We start from the raw sequence: 24,132 nt of genomic DNA, 5'->3' as shown, positions 1-24,132 counted from the left end.
TTAAAAAACAAACAAAAAAAACACTTTTTTTTTTGTCTGTCCTTCTGTGGATATATACTTAGCTATGGAGGACTCTGATACTACATTAGAAGGTTCCACTCCTTCTGTACGGATTAATAATTCCTGTTTATATTGTAAGGAGGCCGTGGTTTGCCCGCCTGCTCAATTTTGTTCCATTTACCTAAGCACTGTTATAAAGTCTAAGAAGGGAGATAAGCCTGCTAATACTCATAGTGTTATTATCCCCTCTGAGCCATCTAACTCTGAGGAATCTGTGTCCCGAGAGACTACCCTTTCTACACTACCCGCTCCACATGCAGTTCCCCATGGCTCAACTAATCCTCCATCTGGAGTGGGCTTTTTTCCTGCGGACTTTACCGCGCAGTTACAATCGGCGGTGTCTGCGGCCCTGAGTGCCTTACCTCACTCTAGCAAACGTAAAAGAAAGGTTAAACATAGTTCTCCTGACCTAGAGTCAAATAAATATTTGTCGGATTTAGCTACTATGTCCCAGCTATCCCAGGATGATTTAACCTCTTTTGCTTCAGAGGGTGAACTTTCTGAGTTGGAAACTTCAGTTTCTAAACCTCCTTCAGTGGAGGAACCCTCCTTTAGATTTAAAATTGAGCATCTGTGTTTTTCATTAAAGGAGGTTCTGTCTACACTAGAGGTTCCAGATGCTAAACTTAGATCCCTAAATTAGACAGGGTTTATGAAGACAGGAAGGTCCCTCTGACTTTTCCTGTGCCAGTTTATATGGCGAACATTATTAATAACGAATGGGAAAGAATAGGAACTTCTTTTTACCCCTCGTCTACTTTTAAGAAATTATTCCTGGTCCCTGTCTCTCAATTGGATTTGTGGGGCTCCATCCCTATGGTGGATAGCACTATTTCTACACTGGCTAAGCATACTACTATCCCCCTGGAGGATAGTTCTTCTTTTAGAGAGTCTATGGATGAGAAAATGGAAACTTTTCTGATGAAGATGTTTCAACATACAGGGTTTTTATTTCAACCGGCGACAGCTGGAGCTGCGGTTGCTGGAGCAGCTACCTACTGGTGCAACACTCTGTCTGAGCTAATTGAGGTGGAAACTCCCCTTGAGGATATTCAGGAGAGAATTAAAGCTCTGAGAATTGCTAACTCCTTCATCTGTGATGCGAATATGCAGATTATTCGCCTAAATGCAAAGGCTTCTGGCTTTGCGGTCCTAGCCTGCCGGGCTCTCTGGTTGAAGTCTTGGTCTGCGGATATGCAGAATCAAGACTCCTTTCTCTTCCTTTCAAGGGGAAGATTTTATTCAGTCCAGGGCTGGATTCCATTATTTCTATGGTTACCGGAGGGAAAGGTGCCTTCCTACCGCAAGATAAGAAGAATAGGCCTAAAGGACGGCAATTGTCTAATTTTTGTTCCTTTTGTTCTGACAAATCACAATGACAGCAATCCTCATTCAAGTCCGAGCAGCCCAAGAGTACCTGGAAGCCGGCTCAGTCCTGGAATAAGTCCAAACATACTAAGAAGCCCGCTGAGAATAAATCAACATGAAGGGGTGGCCCCCAATCCCGGATCAGATTGAATAGGGGGCAGACTGTCTCTTTTTCAGATGCTTGGTTCCAGGATGTACAGGATCCTTGGGTCCTGGAGGTTGTATCTCAGGGATACCGGATAGAATTCAAATCTCATCCGCCCAGTGGCAGATTCCTACTCTCCAGACTGCCTACAAGATCAGAAAAGAGGACTGCCTTTTTAGGTTGCGTACAGGATCGCTCCTTTCTAGGAGTAATTGTCCCTGCACCTACAGCAGAAAGAGGTTTGGGGTTTTATTCAAACCTTTTTGTGGTTCCAAAAAAGGATGGAACTTTTCGTCCAATTCTGGACTTACAGTGCCTAAACAAGTTTCTGAGTGTTCCCTCTTTGAAGATGGAGAAAATATGGTCAATCCTTCCTCTGGTTCAGGAAGTACAGTTTATGACCACCATAGACCTGAAGGATGCATACCTTCATGTTCCGATACACAGGGAACATTTTCAGTTCCTGAGGTTTGCCTTTCTGGACCAGCACTTCCAGTTTGTAGCTCTTCCGTTTGGCCTAGCTACTGCTCCAAGGATATTTTTGAAGGTTCTGCGATCTCTTCTAGCCATTGCCAGCACACGAGGTATTGCAGTAGTGCCTTACCAAAATGATATAATGGTACAGATACCATCTTTTCGTCTAGTGGAAGAACACTCAGAGTCCCTTCTCAGTCTTCTTCGATCACATATATGGAAGATAAACTTGGATAAGATTTCTCTTACTCAAAGTACAAGGGTGAGTTTCCTGGGGAGAGTAATAGACTCCATATCCATGAGAATATTTCTCACAGATCAGAGATGTTGCAAGCTAACTACTGCATGTCTTGCCCTCCAGGCCTCCTTGAGACCTGTATGGGCATCATTCCCTTTGCCAGATTCCATCTCAGACCCTTACAACTATGAATGTTGAGACAATGGAATGGCGACCATTCAGATCTGTCTCAACAGATTGTGCTGGACAACCTGTCAAGAGACTTGCTCTGTCCAGATCACCTGTCAAAAGGCATGTGTTTTTTGAGACCGTCCTGGGAGATTGTGACTATGGACGGAACCCTTTCTGGTTGGGGAGCCATTTGGGGTGCCAAAAAGGCACAAGGTCTGTGGACTCAGGAGGAGTCCTCTCTTCCGATCAATATATTGGAACTCTGGGCAATCGTCAATGCCTTGAAGGCTTGGCTTCTTGTTGGTTCATCCCAGTTTATCAGATTCCAATCAGACAATATAACCTCAGTTGTCTACATCAACCATCAGGGGGGAACAAGAAGTCCCTTGGCAATGAGAGAAGTTTCTCAGATACTAAAATGGGCGGAGACTCACAGATGTACGCTGTCAGCGATCCACATTCCTGGTGTGGATAACTGGGAAGCGGACTTCCTCAGCAGGCAATCCTTTCACCCAGGGGAATGGTCTCTCCACCCTGAGGTGTTTGCAGAGATCTGCAGCAAGTGGGGGAAGCCGGAGATAGATCTCATGGCATCCCACCTAAATACCAAGCTACCCAAGTACGGGTCAAGGTCGAGGGATCCTCAGGCAGAACTGATAGATGCCCTATCAGTACCATGGAGGTTCAGACTTATATAGCTTTTTCCTCTATTACCTCTTCTCCCTCATGTGGTGGCTCGCATCAAGCAGGAGCAAGCATCAGTGATTCTGATTGCTCCATCGTGGCCACGAAGGACGTGGTTTGCGGATCTCAGTGGAGGTTACCTTGTTGCAGAGATCTGCTGATACAGGGTCCCTTTGTTCATCAAAATTGAGATTCTCTGAGGCTGACTGCGTGGAGATTGAAAGCTTAGTCTTGCCCAAGAGAGGGTTTTCTGAGAGTGTTATCGACACTCTGATTTAAGCTCGTAAGCCAGTTACTTGTCGTATCTACCATAAAGTGTGAATTACTTACTTGTACTGGTGTGAAGAGCATGGTTTTTCCTGGCATAAGGTTAAGTTTGCCAGAATTTTATCCTGGACTGGAGAAGGGTCTATCTGCTAGTTCCCTGAAGGGACAGATATCGGCCCTGTCTGTGTTACGCACAAGAAATTGGCTGAGCTTCCAGATGTGCAGTCCTTTGTTAAGGCTCTGACTAGGATCAGACCTGTGTTTAAATCTGGGGCTCCGCCTTGGAGCCTCAATCTTTTTCTTTGTGTTTTGCAGCAGGCTCTGTTGGAGCCTATGCATACTGTTTACATTAAATTGTTATCATGGAAAGTTCTTTTTTTGTTGGCTATTGCCTCTGTGTGCAGAGTTTCTGAGATTTCTGCTTTGCAATGTGACCCCCCTTATCTTGTTTTCCATGCTGATAATGTGGTTTTACGTACTAAATTAGGGTTCCTCCCTAAGGTGGTATCGGATTGTTACATTAATCAAGAAATTGTTGTTCCTTCTTTGTGTCCTAATCCTTCTTTAGTGAAGGAACGCTTGCTTCACAATCTAGATGTGGTTCATTCCTTGAAGTTCTATCTTCAGGCTACTAAGGAATTCAGACAATCTTCCTCTTTGTTTGTAATCTATACAGGGAAGTGTAAGGGACAGAAGGCTACTACGACTTCCCTATCTTTCTGGTTGAGGAGTGTCATCCGCTTAGCTTATGAGACAGTGGGGTGACAGCTTCCTGAGAGGATACTCGAGCAGTGGCTTCCTCCTGGGCTTTTAAGAATGAAACCTCTATGGATCAGATTTGTAAGGCGGCTACCTGGTCCTCCTCACACACTTTTTATAAATTTTACAAGTTTGATGTGTTTGCTTCGGCTGAAGCAGCTTTCGGGAGAAAAGTTTTGGGGGCTGTGGGGCCCTCAGAATAGGGTCTGCCTCTTTTTTGTTCCCTCCTGATATAACTTCAGTGTCCTCTGGAGCTTAAGTATAGTTTTCCCAACAGTAAGGAATGTAGTTGTGGACTCTCCCTGCCTTATGGAAGGAAAACATAATTTATGCTTACCAGATAAATTCCTTTCCTTCCTGGCAGGGAGAGTCCACGGCCTCGCCCGTAATTTATTTTTGTTAGGCAGCTCCATTTTTATAATATTTCTTCTAGCACCATTATACCCTGATGTTTCTCCTACTTTTCCTTGTTCCCTCCGGAGAATGACTGGGGGATAGGGGAAGTGGGAGGGATATTTAAGCCTTTGGTTGGGGTGATTTTGCCTCCTCCTAGTGGCCAGGTATTGTATTTCCCAACAGTAAGGAATGAAGTTGTGGACTCTCCCTGTCAGGAAGGAAAGGAATTTATCTGGTAAGCATAAATTATGTTTTTGTCCTTTCTACTTTTGTAATCGCCACAGTTCTCTCCCTCTGTGTCCATTCTTGCCATGTATTTATACATATGCTATAGCAGTCAAAATTAAAAAAACTTTCCAATTTACTTTTAACATAAAATGTGCTTTGTTCTCTCTTTGTTGAAAGCCTGGGTAGGCTGACATGCTAATTTCTAAGCCACTAAAGGCAGTCTCTTATCTCAGTGCATTTTGACAGTTTTTCACAGCTAGACAGCCCTAGTTCATGTGTGCCATATAGATAACATTGTGCTCACTCTTGTGGAATTATTTATGATTTGGCACTGGTTGGCTAAAATGTATTTCTGTCAAAGGAACTGAAATAAGGGGACAGTCTGCAGAGATACAAGGTAATCATAGAGGTAAACAATATATTAATATAACAGTGTTGGTTATGCAAAACTGGGGAATGGATAATAAAGGGATTATCTTTTTTTTTTTTTTTTAAATAAACTTTCTGGAGTAGACTGTCCCTTTTAATGTACTATTGACTTGTATGTCCCTTTAAGAGAGTACTGGGATAAACATTGTCTCTGCTTTTTCTTGCTTAAATTATACATACTTTTTTTGCCATTGAAAGAGACCCTAAAAATAAAAAATATAATTAAATGAATAGGAAGTAATGAAGATTAAAAAGAAAGGTACTTAGTGCTTTTATATGTTAGCAGCAGTTACCAAAGCACAATCTAAATGTATTTTAGACTGCTGTGGGTCCTTTTATTTTTTTTTTACATACAATTCCGGCTACCCCGGGTCCAGAGCTTTTTGTTCAAACAAATGGTAGAATGGCCCATAATACGACAAACCCCCTGCAGTAAAAGGAATTTATGCTTCTGGCACTTTTGCTTTGGTGACTCTTGTGATAGACTGCTGAAGTACAGGCAAAATTAATGTAAGTATTTGTGCAGCCTTCCCTAGATTTCTGATAGCTAGGACAAATATATAGTTACTTATTTAGGATATCCAATTTTATGTAACGCTTTGTGTCATGACTTTAGTTACATGAAAAGTAAAAAATTGTCATGTGTCACTCACCAACTCACAGTATCCTCAGTAGGGCAGCAAATTATAATAATGGATCAAAAAGTCATATTAATAAGAAAAAAATAGTTTAATTAAAAAAAAAGGTTACTGTCCTATTAGTGGATTATCAATGGTTATAATAAATGCAAAGTATTTGCAAAAATAGTAATATTTTTTTATTAAAATAGATAAATGGTTTTCAAGCAAACATACCCCTGCCAAATTCAATAACCTTCCCGACACAGCATGCAGTGGGTAAGAAAAGATTATATAAAAATCTGAAATAGGAAAAAAAACAAATTAATTTATATCGCTCACTATATTTTAATCTGGAAAATAGAGATTATATTGAACATTTCCCTATTAACAGTTTATTGAATGTATTTCTCAGGCATGGAAAAAGTTCCCTGGAAAATCACTTTGTAAGCAGCACAGGGGTGATCTGGTTAGATGACGTAAGGTGCACAGGGAAAGAGTCTTCTTTGATCCAGTGCTCTATGAAGGACTGGGGGAAGCATGACTGTACCCATCTGGAAGATGTCCTCATAACCTGCCACCAGGACGCAGATACTCATAGGGTTTTTACTGGTAAGAGAATAAACAATCTGCTTACATGCTGGTGCTAATTATAGGTTGTCCTGTGCAATGTAATTCTAGTCTACTGATATTGGGCTAGATTACAGGTGAAGCGATATTTAGAGCTCCTGCTTGTGTGTAAACTTCGCTAGACAGAGGCTTTTTGCGCGTATCAGATAGCGTGCGTATTACAAGTTGTATAGATATATATTTTACATTAACATTATCATATATATATATATTGAATAATAAAAAGTTAATTTTTTCTAAGTGAAGAACATAGAAATGTAAAATATGAGTTACGCGCATCTGGGTTCGCAATTTAGGACTAACGCAGTCAGGTTAGCTCACATGACGTATTGCTAACTTCAATGCGCATTATTGAAATATGAAGTATAAAATATTTAAAAATATTAAAAATGATTAACAATTAATATACATACTGTAAAATAATCTTAATAATCCATAGAATACATCTATATTTTTTATAGTATGTATAACAATTTTTCATAATTTTTATATATTCCAGTAATGTGCAACTAATCAATTCTTCATGTGTGCTAACCCGACCCCGTTACTCATAAGCCATGAACCCCGATGCTCGTTTCGTATATTTTACATTCCTCTGTTCTTCACATAGAATATATATATAGCTATACAGGTATAGATATATATAGAAACATATATATAGAAACATGTATTTACAATAAAAAGTACATTATTATAGTGAAGATCATTGGAATGTTAATTATGTACAGTACATATACAGTAAAACACATAATTTGTATTTCATGATTCAGACAGAGAATACAATTTTATTACATTTACCATTAAAGGGACACTGAACCCAAATTTTTTCTTTCATGATTCCGATACAGCATGACATTTTAAGCAACTTTCTAATTTTACTCCTATTATCAAATTTTCTTCATTCTCTTGGTATCTTTATTTGAAATGCAAGAATGTAAGTTTAGATGCCAGCCCATTTTTGGTGAACAACCTGGGTTGTTCTTGCTGATTGGTGGATAAATTTATCCACCAATAAAAAAGTGCTATCCAGAGTTCTGAGCCCCAAAAAAAGCTTAGATGCATTCTTTTTCAAATAAAGATAGCAAGAGAACGAAGAAAAATTAATAATAGGAGTAAATGAGAAAGTTGCTTAAAATCGCATGCTCTATCTGAATCATGAAAGAAAATTTTGGGGTTCAGTGTCCCTTTAATCTTCTATTATCAAATTTGCTTTGTTCTCTTGTTATTCTTTGTTGAAGAGATCTCTAGATAGATAGCTTGAACATCTGGAGCACTACACGACAGGAAATACTGCTCTTGATAATGTATAACATTGTTGCAAAACTACTACTATATAGTATTGCAGACACGTGCACACTCCTGAACTTACCTTACTACTTGTGTTTAATGCAACTTTTTTCCCTCCCGTACCCTTTATCCGAGGCTTCAAGTCTCACCAACCCGACAAGTGAAAATCGGCATTGTGCTTGAGTGAACACGTTTACTTTCAACTCATAATATGCATGCTATTTCCCTCGCCCCTAAAAAGCAGAGAAAAACCTGATCTCACTCATGCGCAACACTTAGTGCGCCACTCATAATCTAGCCCATTATTGTTAATGTAGCATGAATACAAGTGTGAAAAGTCTCTCTGTTTTTTAGTTTGCCTGGTATTATAGGGTTGGACTAACCTTTAGGTGTGAACTGGCTTATATACTGCAGAAATGTTTATGCTTTTTGGTTGTTCCCTGATTGTGCATACTTGCCGCAAATAAAGAAATAATATTTACCAGTGGAAAGTGCCAGGAGCAGAACTGCATTTAGCGTTTTCAAATGAGACACTTAGGAGGAGTTTTATCAAGGTCAGTAGTCTTTTCTTGTTCATATACTATATTTCCGTGGGAAAAAACTACCTCAGTATTATTGGGACTTTTCCATCTCTGTAACAGCGATAAGATTAATAAGCAATGCTAAATGTGTTTTGTGACTCATTGTAAGTAAACTAATAGATAAAGAGAAACTCTTATTATTGTGCCAGCCGTTCAAACTTTAACTGTTTCGAAAAAATTCAAAGTATGTGCACCAAATGTGTTGCCAATATGTGTAGAACAGAATGATGAAAAATGTCTATTGGTTGCGAGCTGCCCCAGGTAATTGCTCTGAACAGGCAAATAATACTTTGTCTAATAAACAATTGCAATGCTTGTAACTAGTAACCGGCACTCTTAGGCAAACCAAATAAAACGTTACGTTAACCTTCACCCACCCGTGCTATGCGGACTGGGGGTACTTATGGCAGACCCCAGCCGTTTCACATCCGCCACACTCCGCGCAGGCAAGGCTCTAATCAGGAACAAGGCAAATTATCCGGAAGGCGCCGGGACGAAGCGGTGCACCTCCACCGCCCCAACCCATCCCAGCCGCAGTACTTCCTGGTATTGTGTAAGTTGCTCCTCCCCCCCCGCTCCGCCCCGCAACACGGCGAGACCTAGTGTTGAAAACAGCGGTCACCAGGACCGTAAGAATATGGCTAAACACAGATGGTCATCATACTTGCTCCAAACTTATAATCAATGTCCCATGCTCAGCCAATGCTACCGGTGTACTGGAAAGTGAAAAGATCAAAGAAAGGAAGTCCCAGTAGCATAAAATAAATCCTTTATTCTTGGTTCAAATAAAATCAAACATGGAGATTCACAGCAAAGACGATGTGGAAGGTGCTGAGGGCGCAGCACTAACTGGCTTACATGTTTCGGAAATGATCCGTAGTCATAGCCTGTAGTGCTGAGCCCCACACCTGTTTAAAAACACTTCAAACAAATGTGATAGGTTAAATAATACAACAACGCCCTCAAACTAAACCTGTGCACACCTGAATATTAACTAAATGCCTATACTGCTCACACTAATTAGCATACTGAAAGGATGTAATATCGAAAGTAAAAAAAACTGGCAGTAGTATATACATGAATGGACAAAAAACTTTAAACGAAATACTGCAAAATGATTAGATCAGGGACTGTAAATGTGTGCATTGATCTTACCTATAAACGTGTCATGTTTAAGATGCAGAAAATTAATGGGTATGTTCCACTAAACTAGATGAAAGCTAAACACCTAGCCTGCAATTATGAACACAGATAAAAATGTATATATCTAATCAAATATAAAGTAGATAGAAATGTATATATCTAATAAATAATAAGGTAGATAGTTTGTACCAGTAATGCTAAGTGTATATCTAATCCAATGATAAGGTAAATAGTGTATACCGGGAGTGCCATGCTGACACCTATGCTGCATAGTGACTTAAAATATACTATGAATAATAACTAAAGAAATGTCCAAACGGATAAGCCCAAAAAATATAATAATGGGAAAATCTAATTACAAATAGTTCATTAAGATATGAGATTAAGGCTATTCAATGTGGATGTGAATGCCTATAAAGTACAAATTCTTATTTGAGAGAATCCTAAAAGTGGACAAGACTTAGATATATTAGTCATTCAGGGAACAAGATACCATAGGAAAAATTGGACAGTGTAAGTGGGCAGTGGATAATGGTCTAAACTGTCACCTACATGTTACTGGGTAAGATAGGAATAGATAATAGTTTGAAAGATGGCAAAAAAATATGAATAGGAGAAGCAATAATACGGATTTTGCAAGATTTGACAAGACCCTAAGAGAGCTAGTGGCTAAGGGTAGATCCAACATTATGGAAACTAAACACACTAAATTCATTAGAGACAAATTTGATTACACGAATAATTCAGTATATATTTGGAACAAAGTTAACAGGGGCATATTCAGGGCCAACCAACCTAGGTTTGGTAGGAGGAGGAGAGGCAACAGAAACAGAAGTAGGAATAGGAACCATGGTAGTCAAGGGAATGCTGCTAAAAATGTTACTTTCTCAGGGAGTGAATCTGAGGGGTCTAGCGAGGGGGAAACATTAGATGCACATATACCATCTGCATCCACTACCCAGGATATTGTGCAGACTACCATGCAAGCCCCACATATGGATTTTTCTACAGGCAATAGAGAAGGTGGAACAGTACAGGGAGCTAATCCAGCACGTAGTGTATATATAGAATCAGTCCCTGCCATACGTGTACAAAACCAGGCAGATCCCTTTACCCTGAATCAGGTTTTTCCCCAGGCACGGGATGCACCCACAGGAGGGGGGAGACGGACAACCCACCATGGCACACACTACAATTACAATCAAGACAGGTATCAGCTCAGAGAGCCCAGGCCACAAACACGTTACAAGTAGAGGATTCTAGGATAGTGGGGAACGTAGTAAACTTGTCCACACAACAACTTAGTAAGACACAATACAATGTACTAAATAGAGGCTTAAATTTTGCACCAACAAATGACTTTGATCTTTTTAAAACGATTCTTGATGTCAATAAACTCGTTCGAAATTTAACCTTGAAAAAACACTTTAGCTATTCTGATGGTAATGACTGTACTATGACACAGACTCAAACTTTGACCCAGACTGGCGACATCAATTTTGAGAACCACGATTTCAAACATACATGTGATGTGGTCTCATTACAACAGCTCCAGCATGAGGCAATAAGAGCCACTGATGGAGTCAGCAGGGGGTCCTAGTTTTAAGAAAAAATCTAAATTCTATCCTATTCACAATCGTGGCAATGTTATAGAAACTTTCTATAATAGAGTGGAGAAAGATCTCCTGACACTTAAAAACAACCAACCCAAACACAATTTCAATCTATCTCTTGCTGAGAAAGAAGCCTTGGTGTCATTAAGAGACAATAATTCTCTGGTTATTAAAAATTCGGATAAAGGCGGCATGGTAGTAGTGATGGATAAGGAACAATATATACAGGAAGGCTTAAGGCAATTACAAAAAGAGACTGATTATTTTGTTCTGAAAGGAGATCCAACTGTGCAGTTCCAGATGGAACTTAAACAGCTACTGGATGATGGCCTTGAACTAGGTATATTGGATAAGACCACTGTGGAATTTCTTTCAGTTGATTTTCCCAAAATCCCTTTGTTCCATCACCTACCAAAGACCCATAAAACCCTTGACAATGTCCAAGGGAGACCCATAGTGAGTGGGGTTGACTCACTTTTGGGTAACCTGTCCGAGTGGTTGGATTCCATTCTCCAACCCATAGTCATGTCCCTCCACTCTTATGTGAAAGATACCAAACACATTTTGAATCTAATTGAGAGGATTGAATGGAATGATGGATTTAAATGGCTCACTGTGGATGCTGTTTCATTGTACTCTAGCATCCCACACCAGGTGGGAGTACAAGCCATAGCGTTTTTTCTTGAACACGAGTCAGAATATAATGAGACCTTTATCGAGTATGTGATTAAAGTAACTACTTTTCTACTAACACACAACTTTTTCAAGTTTGAGGATGTTTACTATCTCCAAAGATGTGGCACTGCCATGGGAGCCAAATTTGCACCATCATTCGCGAATCTTTTCTTAGGATGGTGGGAGCTTTGCCATATCTTTGGGGATAGTAATCCTTACAGAGACTGTATCTCCTTTTATAGGAGGTACATCGATGACCTCCTCTTTGTGTGGACAGGGGACCTAACGAGTATTTCTCTGTTTATAAATTTTCTTAACAACAATGAGTTTGGCCTCAGATTCACCTATGAACTTAATGACAAATTCATTAATTATCTTGACCTTACTTTAGAGGCCACAGACAATGGCACAGTCAAATCGACTATCTATCGTAAACCCATTTCGGGCAATTCTCTACTTTTGGGTTCCAGTTGCCACCCAAAACATGTCCCTTTTGCTATAGCTAAGGGTGAATACACTAGGCTAAAGAGGAACTGTACTCTGCACACTGATTTCCAGAGAGAATCCAGAGGACTGGACAAGAGACTTAGGGATAGGAATTATCCTCCCAAGGCCATAAGAAAAGCTAGGGAACAGGTTCAAACCATTCCCAGGGGAAAGTTGCTGGGAACTAAACAGGACACCAGGCAAAGAAGACAAGGGGTTACTTTTGTCACCACTCATAGTGTCCAATATCCATTGATATGCGACATTGTTCGCAAACATTTCCCATTGCTTTTGGCTGAGGAGAAATTAGTGGATACTGTGAAATCAGGTCTAAGATGTGCTTTTAGGAAAAGCCCCACTTTAGGCTCCATCCTTTCACCCACACTATTAAAGTCTGATAAATCCAAGCAAAGTGCCTGGCTTAAACACCCTGGCATGTACAAATGTGGACATCGGAAATGTAAACCCTGTGATTTTGTCAAAATCACTAAAGGCTTTGCAAGTGAAGCAACCAAAAGAGAATATGAGATCAGATCCTGCATGAACTGCAAGACAGAATCTGTGATTTACTTGATCGAGTGCACTTTATGTAAAATCCAGTATGTTGGACTCACGTCACGTGATCTAAACACTAGGATCAGAGAGCATTTGTCCTCATTTAACACCAAGAGGGCATCAACCCCTATTGTTCAACATTTTGGGGTGTATCATGACAATAATCTCCAGGGCTTCACCTGGTGTGCTATTGAAAAAGTTAATAGACCTACCAGGGGAGGGGACATTGATACTCTCCTCGCCAGACGTGAAGCCTTTTGGATTTTCACACTCGGAACACGAGTACCTGTAGGACTCAACTCCAGATATGATGTTTTAAATCTCTGGGAGTAATTCTTATGAACATAGATTATGTTGCCCTCTACACTTACTAGGTGCATAGTCCTTACTGCATCTGAATTATCATTCCTTCACCACTGGATTTATATATATATATATATATTATTATTTATATATATATTTTCCACATTGTGTTATCTTTACTATTATTATACTATTGCCATACCTTATATATTGGCATTCCAGTATTCCAACTGTCTATTGCAACATTACCATCAATAACGTGGCGGTAGGCCTTGGCATCAGACTTTACACGCAACACTAGCCACACATATATATTTATTTATTTATTTATTTTTGAATACATTCTATTAAGTGATTGTCTCCAATATATAATGAGAGAGTGATAGTGTTTAATTACTGTAAGATTGTAGCCTGATAGTATAGTGGGTTGGTTCAGTGGACCCTAATGATTATGTATCCTACACATCTATATATCTATTAGATACTGTTTATGTCTCTACACCTAGGTAGTTAAATTACAGGGTATAATAGAATAAGCCATAGGCAGTTTACTCTCCAGCATGTAAGTTCTGGCAAAGATTAATATTTTTTTGCCATCTTTCAAACTATTATCTATTCCTATCTTACCCAGTAACATGTAGGTGACAGTTTAGACCATTATCCACTGCCCACTTACACTGTCCAATTTTTCCTATGGTATCTTGTTCCCTGAATGACTAATATATCTAAGTCTTGTCCACTTTTAGGATTCTCTCAAATAAGAATTTGTACTTTATAGGCATTCACATCCACATTGAATAGCCTTAATCTCATATCTTAATGAACTATTTGTAATTAGATTTTCCCATTATTATATTTTTTGGGCTTATCCGTTTGGACATTTCTTTAGTTATTATTCATAGTATATTTTAAGTCACTATGCAGCATAGGTGTCAGCATGGCACTCCCGGTATACACTATTTACCTTATCATTGGATTAGATATACACTTAGCATTACTGGTACAAACTATCTACCTTATTATTTATTAGATATATACATTTCTATCTACTTTATAATTTGATTAGATATATACATTTTTATCTGTGTTCATAATTGCAGGCTAGGTGTTTAGCTTTCATCTAGTTTAGTGGAACATACCCATTAATTTTCTGCATCTTAAACATGACACGTTTATAGGTAAGATCAATGCACACATTTACAGTCCCTGATCTAATCATTTTGCAGTATTTCGTTTAAAGTTTTTTGTCCATTCATGTATATACTACTGCCAGTTTTTTTTACTTTCGACATTACATCCTTTCAGTATGCTAATTAGTGTGAGCAGTATAGGCATTTAGTTAATATTCAGGTGTGCACAGGTTTAGTTTGAGGGCGTTGTTGTATTATTTAACCTATCACATTTGTTTGAAGTGTTTTTAAACAGGTGTGGGGCTCAGCACTACAGGCTATGACTACGGATCATTTCCGAAACATGTAAGCCAGTTAGTGCTGCGCCCTCAGCACCTTCCACATCGTCTTTGCTGTGAATCTCCATGTTTGATTTTATTTGAACCAAGAATAAAGGATTTATTTTATGCTACTGGGACTTCCTTTCTTTGATCTTTTCACTTTCCAGTACACCGGTAGCATTGGCTGAGCATGGGACATTGATTATAAGTTTGGAGCAAGTATGATGACCATCTGTGTTTAGCCATATTCTTACGGTCCTGGTGACCGCTGTTTTCAACACTAGGTCTCGCCGTGTTGCGGGGCGGAGCGGGGGGGGAGGAGCAACTTACACAATACCAGGAAGTACTGCGGCTGGGATGGGTTGGGGCGGTGGAGGTGCACCGCTTCGTCCCGGCGCCTTCCGGATAATTTGCCTTGTTCCTGATTAGAGCCTTGCCTACGCGGAGTGTGGCGGATGTGAAACGGCTGGGGTCTGCCATAAGTACCCCCAGTCCGCATAGCACGGGTGGGTGAAGGTTAACGTAACGTTTTATTTGGTTTGCCTAAGAGTGCCGGTTACTAGTTACAAGCATTGCAATTGTTTATTAGACAAAGTATTATTTGCCTGTTCAGAGCAATTACCTGGGGCAGCTCGCAACCAATAGACATTTTTCATCATTCTGTTCTACACATATTGGCAACACATTTGGTGCACATACTTTGAATTTTTTCGAAACAGTTAAAGTTTGAACGGCTGGCACAATAATAAGAGTTTCTCTTTATCTATTAGTTTATTCATTTGGGTATACACTGGATATACCAACACTCTTTATTGTGGTATTGCAGCCCTTAGTCTCCTGCCATTTTCAGCATGAACATGGAAGAACCACAGCCTATTTTTTATTCACTGATGTCTGTTACTGCACGCACAACTACTTCCACAGACTGTGAATTAATTTTCTCAGAAGACAAGGGGGTTCTCACATTAGGTACCCTCTTTGAGCAAATGGAGAACCTTTTACTAAAAGAGTCTAAAATCCAGTGGGATGTATGGGCACTGGAAAAATACCTTAATTTGAACATGATACCCAGAGGCCTGAGATTATACAAGTTTCCTACTTTTGAGGTGGACACTCAGGATAAAGATTTTGTAGAAGCTTGGAATGCTGTACTTACTGACTGTTCAATGAGACTCATGAAGTTGCTCATACAATATAAAAATAAACTGTTGGAAATTACTAGAAAGGATATAGATTGTTTACAAGTTGAAATGAATAGGAGAAGCAATAATACGGATTTTGCAAGATTTGACAAGACCCTAAGAGAGCTAGTGGCTAAGGGTAGATCCAACATTATGGAAACTAAACACACTAAATTCATTAGAGACAAATTTGATTACACAAATAATTCAGTATATATTTGGAACAAAGTTAACAGGGGCATATTCAGGGCCAACCAACCTAGGTTTGGTAGGAGGAGGAGAGGCAACAGAAACAGAAGTAGGAATAGGAACCATGGTAGTCAAGGGAATGCTGCTAAAAATGTTACTTTCTCAGGGAGTGAATCTGAGGGGTCTAGCGAGGGGGAAACATTAGATGCACATATACCATCTGCATCCACTACCCAGGATATTGTGCAGACTACCATGCAAGCCCCACATATGGATTTTTCTACAGGCAATAGAGAAGGTGGAACAGTACAGGGAGCTAATCCAGCACGTAGTGTATATATAGAATCAGTCCCTGCCATACGTGTACAAAACCAGGCAGATCCCTTTACCCTGAATCAGGTTTTTCCCCAGGCACGGGATGCACCCACAGGAGGGGGGAGACGGACAACCCACCATGGCACACACTACAATTACAATCAAGACAGGTATCAGCTCAGAGAGCCCAGGCCACAAACACGTTACAAGTAGAGGATTCTAGGATAGTGGGGAACGTAGTAAACTTGTCCACACAACAACTTAGTAAGACACAATACAATGTACTAAATAGAGGCTTAAATTTTGCACCAACAAATGACTTTGATCTTTTTAAAACGATTCTTGATGTCAATAAACTCGTTCGAAATTTAACCTTGAAAAAACACTTTAGCTATTCTGATGGTAATGACTGTACTATGACACAGACTCAAACTTTGACCCAGACTGGCGACATCAATTTTGAGAACCACGATTTCAAACATACATGTGATGTGGTCTCATTACAACAGCTCCAGCATGAGGCAATAAGAGCCACTGATGGAGTCAGCAGGGGTCCTAGTTTTAAGAAAAAATCTAAATTCTATCCTATTCACAATCGTGGCAATGTTATAGAAACTTTCTATAATAGAGTGGAGAAAGATCTCCTGACACTTAAAAACAACCAACCCAAACACAATTTCAATCTATCTCTTGCTGAGAAAGAAGCCTTGGTGTCATTAAGAGACAATAATTCTCTGGTTATTAAAAATTCGGATAAAGGCGGCATGGTAGTAGTGATGGATAAGGAACAATATATACAGGAAGGCTTAAGGCAATTACAAAAAGAGACTGATTATTTTGTTCTGAAAGGAGATCCAACTGTGCAGTTCCAGATGGAACTTAAACAGCTACTGGATGATGGCCTTGAACTAGGTATATTGGATAAGACCACTGTGGAATTTCTTTCAGTTGATTTTCCCAAAATCCCTTTGTTCCATCACCTACCAAAGACCCATAAAACCCTTGACAATGTCCAAGGGAGACCCATAGTGAGTGGGGTTGACTCACTTTTGGGTAACCTGTCCGAGTGGTTGGATTCCATTCTCCAACCCATAGTCATGTCCCTCCACTCTTATGTGAAAGATACCAAACACATTTTGAATCTAATTGAGAGGATTGAATGGAATGATGGATTTAAATGGCTCACTGTGGATGCTGTTTCATTGTACTCTAGCATCCCACACCAGGTGGGAGTACAAGCCATAGCGTTTTTTCTTGAACACGAGTCAGAATATAATGAGACCTTTATCGAGTATGTGATTAAAGTAACTACTTTTCTACTAACACACAACTTTTTCAAGTTTGAGGATGTTTACTATCTCCAAAGATGTGGCACTGCCATGGGAGCCAAATTTGCACCATCATTCGCGAATCTTTTCTTAGGATGGTGGGAGCTTTGCCATATCTTTGGGGATAGTAATCCTTACAGAGACTGTATCTCCTTTTATAGGAGGTACATCGATGACCTCCTCTTTGTGTGGACAGGGGACCTAACGAGTATTTCTCTGTTTATAAATTTTCTTAACAACAATGAGTTTGGCCTCAGATTCACCTATGAACTTAATGACAAATTCATTAATTATCTTGACCTTACTTTAGAGGCCACAGACAATGGCACAGTCAAATCGACTATCTATCGTAAACCCATTTCGGGCAATTCTCTACTTTTGGGTTCCAGTTGCCACCCAAAACATGTCCCTTTTGCTATAGCTAAGGGTGAATACACTAGGCTAAAGAGGAACTGTACTCTGCACACTGATTTCCAGAGAGAATCCAGAGGACTGGACAAGAGACTTAGGGATAGGAATTATCCTCCCAAGGCCATAAGAAAAGCTAGGGAACAGGTTCAAACCATTCCCAGGGGAAAGTTGCTGGGAACTAAACAGGACACCAGGCAAAGAAGACAAGGGGTTACTTTTGTCACCACTCATAGTGTCCAATATCCATTGATATGCGACATTGTTCGCAAACATTTCCCATTGCTTTTGGCTGAGGAGAAATTAGTGGATACTGTGAAATCAGGTCTAAGATGTGCTTTTAGGAAAAGCCCCACTTTAGGCTCCATCCTTTCACCCACACTATTAAAGTCTGATAAATCCAAGCAAAGTGCCTGGCTTAAACACCCTGGCATGTACAAATGTGGACATCGGAAATGTAAACCCTGTGATTTTGTCAAAATCACTAAAGGCTTTGCAAGTGAAGCAACCAAAAGAGAATATGAGATCAGATCCTGCATGAACTGCAAGACAGAATCTGTGATTTACTTGATCGAGTGCACTTTATGTAAAATCCAGTATGTTGGACTCACGTCACGTGATCTAAACACTAGGATCAGAGAGCATTTGTCCTCATTTAACACCAAGAGGGCATCAACCCCTATTGTTCAACATTTTGGGGTGTATCATGACAATAATCTCCAGGGCTTCACCTGGTGTGCTATTGAAAAAGTTAATAGACCTACCAGGGGAGGGGACATTGATACTCTCCTCGCCAGACGTGAAGCCTTTTGGATTTTCACACTCGGAACACGAGTACCTGTAGGACTCAACTCCAGATATGATGTTTTAAATCTCTGGGAGTAATTCTTATGAACATAGATTATGTTGCCCTCTACACTTACTAGGTGCATAGTCCTTACTGCATCTGAATTATCATTCCTTCACCACTGGATTTATATATATATATATATATTATTATTTATATATATATTTTCCACATTGTGTTATCTTTACTATTATTATACTATTGCCATACCTTATATATTGGCATTCCAGTATTCCAACTGTCTATTGCAACATTACCATCAATAACGTGGCGGTAGGCCTTGGCATCAGACTTTACACGCAACACTAGCCACACATATATATTTATTTATTTATTTATTTTTGAATACATTCTATTAAGTGATTGTCTCCAATATATAATGAGAGAGTGATAGTGTTTAATTACTGTAAGATTGTAGCCTGATAGTATAGTGGGTTGGTTCAGTGGACCCTAATGATTATGTATCCTACACATCTATATATCTATTAGATACTGTTTATGTCTCTACACCTAGGTAGTTAAATTACAGGGTATAATAGAATAAGCCATAGGCAGTTTACTCTCCAGCATGTAAGTTCTGGCAAAGATTAATATTTTTTTGCCATCTTTCAAACTATTATCTATTCCTATCTTACCCAGTAACATGTAGGTGACAGTTTAGACCATTATCCACTGCCCACTTACACTGTCCAATTTTTCCTATGGTATCTTGTTCCCTGAATGACTAATATATCTAAGTCTTGTCCACTTTTAGGATTCTCTCAAATAAGAATTTGTACTTTATAGGCATTCACATCCACATTGAATAGCCTTAATCTCATATCTTAATGAACTATTTGTAATTAGATTTTCCCATTATTATATTTTTTGGGCTTATCCGTTTGGACATTTCTTTAGTTATTATTCATAGTATATTTTAAGTCACTATGCAGCATAGGTGTCAGCATGGCACTCCCGGTATACACTATTTACCTTATCATTGGATTAGATATACACTTAGCATTACTGGTACAAACTATCTACCTTATTATTTATTAGATATATACATTTCTATCTACTTTATAATTTGATTAGATATATACATTTTTATCTGTGTTCATAATTGCAGGCTAGGTGTTTAGCTTTCATCTAGTTTAGTGGAACATACCCATTAATTTTCTGCATCTTAAACATGACACGTTTATAGGTAAGATCAATGCACACATTTACAGTCCCTGATCTAATCATTTTGCAGTATTTCGTTTAAAGTTTTTTGTCCATTCATGTATATACTACTGCCAGTTTTTTTTACTTTCGACATTACATCCTTTCAGTATGCTAATTAGTGTGAGCAGTATAGGCATTTAGTTAATATTCAGGTGTGCACAGGTTTAGTTTGAGGGCGTTGTTGTATTATTTAACCTATCACATTTGTTTGAAGTGTTTTTAAACAGGTGTGGGGCTCAGCACTACAGGCTATGACTACGGATCATTTCCGAAACATGTAAGCCAGTTAGTGCTGCGCCCTCAGCACCTTCCACATCGTCTTTGCTGTGAATCTCCATGTTTGATTTTATTTGAACCAAGAATAAAGGATTTATTTTATGCTACTGGGACTTCCTTTCTTTGATCTTTTCATTGTAAGTAATACATGTTTGATTAATATTCATCATTATTTTGTTACCACTTTTTATTTTTGCCCACCAGGATGTTGATACCAGACATAAAAATAATTGATAGTCTTAGTATTGCTCTTAATTTGCAGCTCTGAGTGTCACCAATAATTGCTGATTAACTGGAATCCAGCTAGCTCATTATTTGGCCTTTTGTGGCAATATAGATACATACAGATGAGAGTTTAGATGATGATGTATCTTTTATTTAATGTCTTAAAAGTTGCCAGAGGTTTGCATGTTAGAAACTGACAATTGTTCTCAATTGGAATCTTTTGGTTAAACCAGGAGACTTGATTTACATGAATTTACTTATCCATTGGGCACGATTACATATGCGGCGTCGCCCGCAAAAGCAGGCGTCGCTGGTTTTTAGTCAGGTATTGCTATCACATATACGGTGCCGCATATAAATGCGGTACGTATATTTCACTCGTCGCCCGCTAATTTTACTCCCATAAACTAACATAGAACCGCGTCGCAAGTCGTTATCACATATTCAGTGCAAGGACTTACGCAGCAAAGATGGAGAAATTTTACTTAATTTTCAGCTTGCAACGCATAGGCAGGCGCATCAAGCCTTGGGCTGAAAATGTGAGCACCGTAACTCCCTGAAAGTATTAACAAACACCTAACGCATGCGCAGTATCTACCTGTCAACCGCCATTCCCCACCGCAATAACTAATAAAATATATTAACCCCTAATCCACCAACCCCCACATCGCAATATAGCTAATAAACATATTAACCCCTAATCCGCCATCCCCCACATCACAATCTACCTATTAACCCCTAATCCGCCAACCCCCACATCGCAAAGTATCGAATTAACATATTAACCCCTAATCCAACCCCCCACATCGCAATAAACTTAATTAAGCTATTAGCTCCTAAACCACCAACCCCTCACAACTTAAATAAATAATTAAATTACTAAGCCCCCTAACCTAACACCCCCTAAATTAACCCCAATTACATTAAATAAAAAATACTGTTACAATTAAAATAAAAAAAACTAACATTACTTAAAAAAAACAACTAAGATTAAATGAATTTAATCTAAAATTACAAAAAATAAAAAAGTCTAACAATACAGAAAAAAAATAAACCAAATTATTAAAAAAAAAAAAAAACCTAATCTCTATGAAAATAAAATCCCCTAACATAAAAACACCCACTAATCTAAACTAAACTACCAATAGCCCTTAAGGGACTTTTGTAGGGCATTGCCCTAAATTAAACATCTATTTTACATGTAAAAAATACTAAGTCCCCCCTAACAGTAAAACCCCCACCCACCAAACCCCCAAAAATAAAAAACCTAACACTAAAAAACCTAAACTACCCATTGCCCCTAAAGGAGCATTTGTATGGCATTGCCCTTAAAATGGCATTCAGCTCTTTTATGCCCTCAAAAGGTCAATCAGCTCTTTTACAGACCAAAAAACCCCCCCTAATCTTAAAAAAAAAGCCACCCCCAAAATAAAAAAACGCCTAAGTCTAACCCCCAAATAGATACTCACCGTTCCTGAAGTCCGGCGGAGTAGGTCTTCATCAGGCGGTGAAGTCTTCTTGGAGGCGGTGACATCTTCCAGTGCGGGAACCTCTTCTAGCTTCATCGAGGACCAAGGCGACGTGCAGCAGAGGTGACTGCGGAACAAGACCGGTGACCATGGAGCCATCCATCGTGGAGATCCTCTTCGTACGATTACCACCGCACACTGAGGATTGAATGCAAGGTACCCGTTTAAAAATGGGGTACCTTGCGTTCCTATTGACTGATATTTTCCAATCAGCCAATAAGATGAGAGCTACTGAAATCCTATTGGCTGATTTGAACAGCCAATAGGATTTCAGTAGCTCTATCCTATTGGCTGATTTGAAAATGTCAGCCAATAGGAATGCGGTCACCTCTGCTCCATTTCTCTTTGGTCCTGGATGAAGCTAGAAGAGGTCCTCGCGCTGGAAGAAGATGTCGCCGCCTCCAAGAAGACCACAGCCTGGAAGAAGACCTTCTCTGCCGGATTTCAGGAACGGTGAGTACTTATTTGTGGGTTAGACTTAGGCTTTTTTTATTTTTTGGGGTGACTTTTTAGATTAGAGTTTTTAAGGGCTGTAAAAGAGCTGATTGCCCTTTTAAGGGCATAAAAGAGCTGAATGCCCTTTTAAGGGCAATGCCCATACAAATGCAATGGGTAGTTAAGGTTTTTTTAGTGTTAGTTTTTTTTATTTTGGGGGGTTTGATGGCTAGGGGGGTTTTACTGTTGGGGGGACTTAATATTTTTTACATGTAAAAGAGCTGTTTAATTTAGGGCAATGCCCTACAAAAGACCCTTTTAAGGGATATTGGTAATATAGTTTAGATTAGTGGGTGTTTTTATTTTGGGGGGCTTTTTATTGTCATAGGGATTAGGTTTAATTTTTAAATTTTTGATCATTTGGTTTACTTTTTTCTGTAATGTTAGACTTTTTAATATTTTGGAATTTTAGATTAATTTCATTTAATCTTAGGTTTTTTTAAGTAATGTTAGGTTTTTTATTTTAATTGTAACTTAGATTTTTTTTATTTAATGTAATTGTGGTTAATTTAGGGGGTGTTAGGTTAGGGGGCTTAGTAATTTAATTAGTTATTTGCATTGTGGGTCGTTTAGTGGTTTAGGAGTTAATAGCTTAGTTTTTTTGCGATGTGGGGGATTAGTGGTTTAGGAGTTAATAACTTAATTATTTTTTGCGATGTGGGAGGTTGGCGGTTTAGGGGTTTATAGTATAATTAGGTTTAATGCATTGTGGAGGGATAGCGGATTAGGGGTTAATAGTGTAATTAGTCTTAATGCATTGTGGTGGGATGGCGGGTTAAGGGTTAATAGATTTATTAGGTAGTTTACGATGTTGGGGTTGATGGATTTAGGGGTTAATACTTGTATTAGGTAGATTGCTATGTAGGTGAATGGCGGCTTAGGGGTTAATAGTTTAATTAGGCATATTGCATTGTGGGGGTTGGGGGTTTAGGGGTTAATACTTTTATTATTAGTTGTGATATGGGGTGATGGCAGATATAAGGGTTTTGACGTGTCATGTTTATTTTTCAGTAAGACTTTTATGGGATATTTAACTTTTTTTTAAATTTTCTTAGGCACCGGCAGTTTCTGAACTGCCGTAAGTCACTGGCGACTCCAGAAATGTGTATTTACTCAAATTTCTGGGCATCTCTAGTTTATCCGGCTTACGGCAGTTTATGAACTGCCGGCGGGGTTTATGTGATTCACCGATGTGCGAGGGGAAATTACGGGTGACGTGGGTTTCAGTAGTTACGCTGAAGCTTGCGCCGCATATGTAATCTCGCCCATTATGGGTTTCTTTTCCTTTGGTTTTGTTGTTTTTAGAATAAATAGCTTTTTATCAAGCATATAAGATAAAAATGTATGTACAAATAGATAGATCTGGAACAGCGCTGCTATAGCATGAAGAGTCAATCAATAAGAAAGTTATGTAGAAAGTTTAGATATATATTAAAAAAGTTATGCCAAAAAAAAGAAAAAAAAACTCTAAATATATATTAAGAAAAGCCCCACAGAAAATGTGTCTAATATAAATCTTATTTATTAATACACTTAAAACACTGTGGTTCAAATTTCTAAGAATTGAAAAGAAG

General features: G+C 39.0%; 1 protein-coding gene across 3 annotated transcripts in view; it reads left to right on the top strand.

Annotated features, from left to right (window-relative positions):
- PRSS12 (serine protease 12) overlaps positions 1 to 24,132 on the top strand; it is a 504,723-nt gene that overhangs the window by 248,708 nt on the left and 231,883 nt on the right. For all 3 annotated transcript variants that reach the window (XM_053703591.1, XM_053703592.1, XM_053703590.1), the window contains one exon: positions 6,252 to 6,448. In XM_053703591.1, coding sequence (XP_053559566.1) covers positions 6,252 to 6,448 — 197 coding nt within the window. The remainder of the gene's footprint in view (positions 1 to 6,251; positions 6,449 to 24,132) is intronic.

The sequence above is a fragment of the Bombina bombina genome, chromosome 2 (genome assembly GCF_027579735.1).
Source record: "Bombina bombina isolate aBomBom1 chromosome 2, aBomBom1.pri, whole genome shotgun sequence".
Taxonomy (NCBI): Eukaryota; Metazoa; Chordata; class Amphibia; order Anura; family Bombinatoridae; genus Bombina; species Bombina bombina.
This window is presented reverse-complemented; position numbering and strand designations above follow the sequence as displayed.